The following is an 8,700-nucleotide window of genomic DNA, read 5'->3' as shown; positions in this document are numbered from 1 at the left end:
GTGTGTGTGTGGGGGGGGATGCCCTGTGTGAGTCTGTGCGGAGTGTGTGTGTGTGGGGGGGGATGCCCTGTGTGAGTCTGTGTGGAGTGTGTGTGTGTGGGGGGGATTCCCTGTGTGAGTCTGTGCGGAGTGTGTGTGTGTGTGGGGAATGCCCTGTGTGAGTCTGCATGGTGGGCGGTCCCACCGTGACCTGGCGTAACCTACACTGAGCTAGGATCAGGCCCTGCCTGCATCCACACCGGTAGGAAGGAGGGCAGCAAGGGTGGTGAGGTCCTGCCCGCCTCCCCTGCCCAGGCCCTGGGCTCCGTTCCCCGCCCCCCGCCCCCCGCCCTGCTGTTCCCTGGACAGGCCCCGGGGCTGAAGCCAGCGCCTCCCCTTCCAGGTGTCGGAGGTGCGGAGGACCCTGACACCAGCCAACTCCCCGGTGTCCTCCCCCAGCAAGCACGGGGACCGCTTCATCCCCTCGCGCGCCGGCGCCAACTGGAGCGTGAACTTCCACAGGATCAATGTGAGGGGCGGCGCCTCTGTGGCAGGCAGACCGGGGTGCCTGGGGGGCCATCGCCCCTCGGAGCCTTACCTCCGCGCTTCCTCCCCTGCAGGAAAATGACAAATCTCCCAGCCAGAACCGGAAAGCCAAGGACGCCACCTCGGACAACGGCAAGGGTAAGCTGCCCGCCTGAGCTGCCACCCCACGCCCCCGGCCCCACGGTCCCATCCACCCGGCTCACGCGCTGTCGCCCACAGACGGCCTGGCCTACTCAGCCCTCTTGAAGAACGAGCTGCTGGGTGCCGGCATCGAGAAGGTGCAGGACCCACAGACGGAGGACCGACGGCTGCAGCCGTCCACTCCCGAGAGGAAAGGCCTGTTCACGGTGAGCCACGCGGGGGCCCTGTCCTCTGCTGCGCGGGTTCCCATCAGGCGTGGCCCTAACACCAGCCCACGTGGCCAGGGCCAGAACCACAGTTGCTGGGGAAGCCCATGGGCAAAGGCCTGGGCGGTCCCTGCTGTCTCCACCCGATTCCATGCTTTCAGGTGCTCTGGGTTTGGGTGTGAAGCCCCCAAGCCCTGGCATCCCCTTAGCAGGTGTCCTCTGTCCCCAGTACTCCCTCAGCGCCAAGCGCTCTAGCCCCGATGATGGCAACGACGTGTCCCCTTACTCCTTATCCCCCGTCAGTAACAAGAGGTGAGTCGGGGCCCTCGGCGGGTGGGGGCCCGGTGCAGGCAGTGAAGAAGCCCACCCAGTGGCCCAAGGACCCCCAGACAGCAGCCCCGGAAGAACGGGGCAGCAGAAGCCCAGGACGGCAAGCTGCAGATTTGGGATGAGGTGATGATGAGCAGAGAAGCAGGGCTGGGCCCCAGGCAGGGCGGGGCGATGCTTCTGCGCATGGGCAGAAAGCCGCAGGCCCCTGCTCCACAGTCAGAAGCTGCTGCGCTCCCCACGGAAACCCACGCGCAAGATCTCCAAGATCCCCTTCAAGGTGCTGGACGCGCCCGAGCTGCAGGACGACTTCTACCTGAACCTGGTGGACTGGTCGTCCCTCAACGTGCTCAGCGTGGGGCTGGGCACCTGCGTCTACCTGTGGAGTGCCTGCACCAGCCAGGTGGGCGCCAGCCGTGGGCCCTGGTGTGGCGGGGTCAGCTTTTCTGGGCCCCAGGGCTGGGTGGGGCATGGCAGCCCCCCGCTGCCTCTGAGGGCGCTCGGCGTCTGCTGTGTTCCAGCCCAGGCTGCCAGCCATGGTGGCATGCCCCACATGTCCCTCCCTGTGGCCACCCACGCCTGGCTGAGGCCCAACTTGGCAGGGGCCACCCCTCAACACTGGCCTCTGAGATAAAGTGAGGGACTCCTCACCCCAGTACCCCTGTGCCCCGCTCCTTCATTCTCCTCTCCTTGCTGACCTGCGTCATCCCAAGAATCGCAGGGTGCCAGATGGTCCCTGTGGCCCCTTGGTGCCAAGTAACAGGATGGGGACATGTTTCACGTGCCCTCTGCCCCCAGGTGACCCGGCTCTGTGACCTCTCCGTGGAAGGGGACTCGGTGACGTCAGTGGGCTGGTCTGAGCGGGTGAGTGCCGGGGAACCCAGTGTGCCATCTGGAGCCCTCCCCGGGGTGCTCACCCCCCAGCAGGGTTGCAGCCCACAGGGCCCCACAGTCGGGGGGGACGGACAGTACCGTTACCTGCTCACATCCTAGATGGTGAGGAGGCCCCGGGGCGTCAGCGGGGCGCTGACCCCCTTGCTGGGTACTGGGTGGCACCGGAGCCTCACGCCTGGCCTCTGTCACCCTCAGGGGAACCTGGTGGCCGTGGGCACGCACAAGGGCTTCGTGCAGATCTGGGACGCGGCGGCCGGGAAGAAGCTGTCCATGCTGGAGGGCCACACAGCACGCGTTGGTAAGGAGTCTGGCGTGGTGTGGCGGGCTGCACGGTGGGCCCGGCCCTGACCTCGCTCACCCTGCCTCCCGCCTCCTGCCTCCCGCTGCAGGGGCCTTGGCCTGGAACGCCGAGCAGCTGTCGTCGGGCAGCCGCGACCGCATGATCCTGCAGAGGGACATCCGCACCCCACCCCTGCAGTCGGAGCGGCGGCTGCAGGGCCACCGCCAGGAGGTCTGCGGCCTAAAGTGGTCCACCGACCACCAGCTCCTCGCCTCGGGGGGCAACGACAACAAGGTATGGCCCGAGCCCGGGGACGTCCCCGCAGGCGGGGCGTGGTGGGGTGCATGGGCAGCCCGGCCCTGCAGCTTGGCGGGGGGCTGGGGGGCTGGGGAGGCTGGGGGCTCGCGCCTCCCACTGGGCCAGGGCCTCACCGCCTGTGCCCGTAGCTCCTGGTCTGGAACCACTCGAGCCTGAGCCCCGTGCAGCAGTACACCGAGCACCTGGCCGCCGTGAAAGCCATCGCCTGGTCCCCGCACCAGCACGGCCTGCTGGCGTCGGGCGGCGGCACGGCTGACCGCTGCATCCGCTTCTGGAACACTCTCACGGGCCAGCCGCTGCAGTGCATCGACACCGGCTCCCAAGTGTGCAACCTCGCCTGGTCCAAGCACGCCAACGAGCTGGTGAGCGCCAAGCCCGGGAGCCGGGCGCCCCACCACGCTGTGTGTGTGTGTGTGTGTGCGCGTGTGTGTGTCCCCATGTGTCCCCGCCCCGCAGCCAACCTGACCACCCCCGTCCGCAGGTGAGCACGCACGGCTACTCACAGAACCAGATCCTCGTGTGGAAGTACCCGTCCCTCACCCAGGTGGCCAAGCTCACCGGCCACTCGTACCGCGTCCTCTACCTGGTGAGTGGCCGCTGGCTGGGGGCAGGGCACGCTCACACCTCCACCCGATCGCAGCACCCCTCCACTGACATTGGGGGGAGAAGTCACGTGTCACCCCACAGGCCGTGGGCCCTGCTAGCCAGGTACCCCATTCTGCTCCCCCCCAGAGCCTGTGTGGCCCTGGGCGTTGTTTCCCCGCGGGCACGCAGCTGCCACCTCCAAAGTGACCGCGTCCCACCGCCTCCCGCCTCTGCCCCCCCCTCTGCCCCCAGCGCTGCCTGCAGCTGTCCTGTCCTCTCCGCAGGCAATGTCCCCTGACGGGGAGGCCATCGTCACCGGGGCTGGCGACGAGACCCTGAGGTTCTGGAACGTCTTTAGCAAAACGCGATCGACAAAGGTAAGGCAGGCCCTGCCCCAGCCCCACGCGCAGCCTGGCCCCGCCGCCCCGCCGCTGCTCACGAGCCCCGTGTCCACAGGAGTCCGTGTCGGTGCTCAACCTCTTCACCCGGATCCGATAGGCCCACGGGCGGAGCGTGTCCCTGTGGAGACCGCCTGCCAGCTTGCATGGACCCGCGTCCCCGCCCCGCACAGTCCCTGGAGGAGACGGCGGGCGGCCGGGCGGGCGCTGGGTCTGGAGACCCCCGAAGAGTCTCATTAAATGCCTGATTGTGAGCCATGTCCACCAGTGTCTGGGGCGGGGACACGGGACCCTCCGCAGCGGGCCCTGGTGTCACCCTTCTTGGAGAGCCGAACCCCCAGTGTCCCCGGGGCCTTGGCCCGCGCCAGCCATCAGCAGTCAGCACAGTGGACGCCAGGGACCCACGGCGCTGTCCGGTGCTGCCTGGAACCTGGGCCACTGCCACTGCTGCCCGTGGCTATGTTGGACAGACAGCTGGACACCAGGCTGGCCTGAGACCACGGGTCAGCCGCCACCAGCCAGGGGCCATGGACCCAGGGCATCTGCAGCGCCATGGCTCCACCTGCTAGGCAGCCTCGGTGCCAGCTGGGGACAGCGTGGGTGCCTGCTGCCCCACATCTGGTGGTGGACCTGTCATCGTGAAACTCGCTGAGTGCTGGCCATCGTGTGTCCTGCGTTCGCCTCTCTGCTTCCCCTGCTCGTGTGACTCTGCGTCCGCCGTGGGCACAGGGCCGCGAGTAACCAGGGCACCAGGTGTGTCCATCCTCCCTCCCCCCGCCCGGTGCGCGGCCGCCTGCCTGTCTCCATCTGGTCGCCTGCCGTGGGAAGGGCGCTCAGCCCTCTGGAGGCCTTCCGGGGCTTCCCTGACCTCAGATCCTGTGTCTTCTTACCCCCTCTCCCCCAAGCAGCCAGCAGTGCCCCATCCTCAGCCCCTCCTGCCGGGGCGGGGCCTGCTGGCCAGCGCCTGTGCGCATGTGTATATATGTATTTGTGACTCCCTCACGTCTGTTTCTGTGTTTTGTTGCCAGTCCTGGAGTTTTGGAGGCACGGGCAGGGCTGGGTGGCCGCCCTGGGTCACAGTGACCCCTGACCTGCCACGGCGTGCTGGTCGCAGGGCATGGCTGGCGTGCAACCCCTTACGCCTCTCTGAGGTTCCTTCTTAATGAGGAAAGCCCAGCCAGCGTGGGTGGCTCCCAAGTAATCTCAGCCATTCCCGAGGCTGAGTTCTAAGGATGCAGGTTCGAAGCCAGCCTGGGCAGGTTAAGTCTATGAGACTCATGTCTAATAGACCACCAAAAAGCCAGAAGTTGGAGCTCTGGCTCGAGTGCCAACTTTGAGCACAAAAAAGGAAAAGCGCGGCTGCGCCCCCAGCCCTGCCAGCTCGATGGCAAAGGATGCGGGGCACAGTGAGGTGCTGGGCAGGGCGAGGTGCCGGGCAGAGCCGCCCCGCTGCGGGGGCCCTGCAGGAGCCTCGTCCTGTGGGCGCTGAGCTGGGTCCTTGTGCTGGGGTGGCAGAGAGGTGACAGGTGTAGACAGGGCCTGGCCCCCATGAGGGGGCAGAAGGGCTCTTGGGTAGAGTGCCAGGCCCTGACCTGGCACTGCCCAGAGCATCTCACGGAGGGATACCTGGAGGTGTGCTGGTCGTGGAAGGTAGCTGTCGGTGTAGAGGAAGGGGTGGGGAGGGGCACGTGGCGGGGGGCAGGAGGGAAGGAGGGACTGCAAGTGCTGGTGGGGGTCTGGTTGGTGAGTAGTGGTAGCGAGGAAGGGGAGCAGAGAAGGTGAGGGGCCGCTGAGTGCGAGGGAGGGGCGTGGCCGGCCAGGCCACCCCGTGCCTGGGGCTTAGTCTGTGGGACAGACGGCTGAAGGACAAAGCCCGCAGCCCATGCCAAGGCCCTGGGGCAGGACAGAGCCTGGCACACAGGCAGGGCAGGACTGGGGCCCCTAGGTGGGACCTGGCTGCCTGGGGGAAGCGGAAGGGCAGACGCCGGCCCTCGGTGGTTGTGTTTACATTTTCTTGTGGTAATATGCGTAACAATATACTGCCAAAAACCAAACGGTTCAGTGGAGTTAGTATATTCAGTTTTATAACAATCCGAACTTCCAGAACTTCCCCTGATCACCAAAAGGAAGCTCATCCCCGGAGCTGCCGCCGAGACCCCTCCCTGTCCGTCCCACCCCTCACGCCCACTTCCTGTGCAGGTCCAGTTCTGGACGTTTCTCATCCACAGAGCCCGGTGTGGCCCTTCGTGTCTGTGTGTCTTGAGCCTGTGCCTGGGCGTGTGATGTTCCCACGTGGGGTGCGGTGCCCCGCGTGCTCCTCCCGCGGTGGGCGCAGTGCTCCCCATTACTGCCGAGAGCGCCGTGCGAGGTCGGGGAGGGGCGAGGGCGGGAGAGCTGGAGGGTGCCGAAGGGCCTGAGATGCCAAAAAGCAGGGGCCCCAAATGCCCCCTATCCATTGTAGTGGCCCCCCACAGCTGGGGAGGGGGAGGACAAAGGCAGGGCGGGGCCCAGGGCTGACCCCCCGCCCGTTGCCAGGACACGGGAGTGGGTGGCCTTTGTCCCTGTCAACAGTGGCCCTAGTACCTCCCTTCCCGGAGCCTTGGGATGCAGAGGCAGACATGCAGACCCTGAGGCGGGAGGCTGCCCGGCCCTACGTCCCCTTGGGCACCCTTGAAGTTGACTTCCCGGCCCCTCACCACAGGTGGGTCCCCGCCAGCACACCGGGGCTCTGCGTGGCTTCCTGCTGGGTGGGCTCTGGCAGTGAGCAGAGCTCGAGCGCCACCCTGTGGTCTGGAGCCACTGACAGCCCTGTTCTCAGTTCCCCAGGCCCAAACAAAATCCCCCCCCCCCCCACCAGGGATCCAGCCTGCCATCCAGGCTACTCAGACCTGGCTGGTTCAGAGAAGTCCAGACTCATAGCCATTGACCTGCAAAATGCCAGGAGGGTGGTATGGCTCAAAAGTGGTAAACCACTGGCAAAAAAGCAGAGTGCCTAAGGCCCAGAGTCCAAGTCAGCACCAGCTCAAAAATGAGAAGCTGTGGGCATGGGGGAACGGGACCCCACACATCTGTGATCTCAGCCCTTGGGATGCTGAGGTGGGTCAGTTCCAAACCAACCTGGGTGATGGGGACTCTTCCTCTTTTTTTTTTTGGTCGGTTGTGGGCCTTGAACTCTGAGTCTGGGCGCTGTCCCTGTGCCCAGCTCAAGGCGAGCGCTCTACTGCTTGAGCCACACACTTCCGGTTTTCTAGTGGTTTATTGGAGATGAGTCTCATGGACTTTCCTGCCTGGGCTGGCTTTGAATCGCGATCCTCAGATCTCAGCCTCCTGAGTAGCTGGGATTACAGGTGTGCGCCACCGGCGCCCAGCAAGGGACCCTTCCTCTTAAGCTCAGGCCAATCCAAAGCCAGATGGAAAAGGCAGCCCCACATGGCTCCTCTGGGAGGTGGCAGAAAACACTACAAAGAGAAACAGCCAGGTGCAGGTTCGTTTGGAGACAACCTTGCTATGGAGCTGGGGCTAGCCAGGAACACTCAGTCCTCTTGAGGATTGAGGTTAGAGGCCGCACCACCATGCCTGGCAGCAAAGTCTTTTTGTGGGAAGTTCATACGGTGTGCTGGGATTCACCCAGGGCCTTGCCCCAGATTTTAGTAACCCTGAAGTGTGTTTGGCCCGTGTTCACTGCAGATTCTGTTTAACCATCTACACTGCCCCGGGACCTTTGCACATGCTGTTTACCACGTCCACAGTCCCTTCCTGACCTCAGCCTAGGCCAGGTTCTGCCTTCAGATGCAGACACATCGTATCATTTAACCTGAGTCTGCCAACACCCACCCCGCTCTCGCTCAGCGTCCTGGGGCGCTCCCAGGCAGGGGGTCTTCCTGGAGGAAGTGCTCCAAAAGGTCCTTCCAGTCTGACCAGGCCGCACCCGGCCCCTCTGTCAGAGGTCTCCCCGGGTTATAGGGGTTGGATGGGACAAGCTCAGGGAGACTCCCGTTCTGGATTCCGGCAAGCTGAGGCTGGGGCCGGCCAGAGCCGCCCGCTCACCCTCGGCCCCCCTCAGCGATGACTACCTGTTCATGGAGGGGCCTCGCTGGACACCGGCCATCAAGCACGGGACGCGCTGGAAGTACTCGCCCATGGGACGCGACGCCGCCGGCCAGCTGTTGTACACCGGCCTGACCAACTCGGACCCCCGCGAAGCCTGGTACAACCTGCCCCGGGCCCTGGACAGCCCCTACCGCGAGGCCTACGCCCGCTGGCACGGGTGCTTCGACCACCGCCAGCGGGGCCTGCCCCCCGGTGAGCGCCCCCTGCTCCCAGGGTCACCCCCAAGGCCAGGCTGCTCCCGGGGAGAGGCCCCGCCTCCCGGCACCCAGTCCACTCACAGGACAGGCCCCGCCTCCGCGAGCTGTCCCGCCCACCCTCGGGAGAGGCCCCGCCTCCCGGCACCCAGTCCACTCACAGGACAGGCCCCGCCTCCACAAGCTGTCCCGCCCACCCTCGGGAGAGGCCCCGCCTCCAGGCACCCAGTCCACTCACAGGGCAGGCCCCGCCTCCGCGAGCTGTCCCGCCCACCCTCGGGAGAAGCCCCGCCTCCCGGCACCCAGTCCACTCACAGGACAGGCCCCGCCTTGTACTCGGTGCCCCGCCCATGGAGCACCCAGTCCATTCTCAGGATAGGTCCCGCCTCCATACGGCGCCCCGCCCACCCCGGGAGAAGCCCCGCCCACAGGGCACCCAGTCACTCAGGGTAGGCCCCGCCTCCACGCGGTGCCCCGCCCTGACCGGCCCCGCCCCCGCAGCCTACACTCAGCACGTGCGGGACAACGCGTGGTACGACCCCGTGCTCCCCGCCCAGTACAAGAGCCCGAACACCCGCTGGGGGAGCGCGCTGTGGAGGGACAGGCTCCTGCGCGGCAAAGACTATGGTGAGCCTGAGCCGGAAGCGCGGGACGCGGGGTCACCCGGAGGGCGGGGCGGGGCACCTGCGGGGGCGGGGCACCTGCGGGGGGCGGGGCCCGGA

At 66.3% G+C, this 8,700-nt stretch overlaps 2 protein-coding genes across 2 annotated transcripts in view; both read left to right on the top strand.

Annotated features, from left to right (window-relative positions):
• The window catches only part of Fzr1 (fizzy/cell division cycle 20 related 1), a 5,472-nt gene extending 840 nt beyond the window's left edge, over window positions 1-4,632 (top strand). The window contains exons 2-13 of the mRNA XM_013022591.1: window positions 370-508; window positions 600-663; window positions 745-872; window positions 1,102-1,184; window positions 1,419-1,602; window positions 1,998-2,063; window positions 2,289-2,391; window positions 2,483-2,667; window positions 2,820-3,053; window positions 3,173-3,277; window positions 3,561-3,653; window positions 3,733-4,632. Of these exons, the coding sequence (XP_012878045.1) occupies window positions 370-508; window positions 600-663; window positions 745-872; window positions 1,102-1,184; window positions 1,419-1,602; window positions 1,998-2,063; window positions 2,289-2,391; window positions 2,483-2,667; window positions 2,820-3,053; window positions 3,173-3,277; window positions 3,561-3,653; window positions 3,733-3,774 (1,426 nt within the window). The 3' untranslated portion in view covers window positions 3,775-4,632. The remainder of the gene's footprint in view (window positions 1-369; window positions 509-599; window positions 664-744; window positions 873-1,101; window positions 1,185-1,418; window positions 1,603-1,997; window positions 2,064-2,288; window positions 2,392-2,482; window positions 2,668-2,819; window positions 3,054-3,172; window positions 3,278-3,560; window positions 3,654-3,732) is intronic.
• A 1,110-nt stretch (window positions 4,633-5,742) lies between these two features.
• LOC105990477 (chromosome unknown open reading frame, human C19orf71) lies at window positions 5,743-8,667 on the top strand (the record flags this gene model as incomplete). Its single annotated transcript, XM_013022917.1, has 3 exons — window positions 5,743-6,375; window positions 7,738-7,976; window positions 8,480-8,667. Coding segments are annotated over exons 1-3 (687 nt in total), but the record flags the coding sequence as incomplete, so codon positions are not given.
• Window positions 8,668-8,700: the final 33 nt, after the last annotated feature.

Source organism: Dipodomys ordii, unplaced genomic scaffold (assembly GCF_000151885.1).
Source record: "Dipodomys ordii isolate 6190 unplaced genomic scaffold, Dord_2.0 Scaffold64, whole genome shotgun sequence".
Taxonomy (NCBI): domain Eukaryota; kingdom Metazoa; phylum Chordata; class Mammalia; order Rodentia; family Heteromyidae; genus Dipodomys; species Dipodomys ordii.
This window is presented reverse-complemented; position numbering and strand designations above follow the sequence as displayed.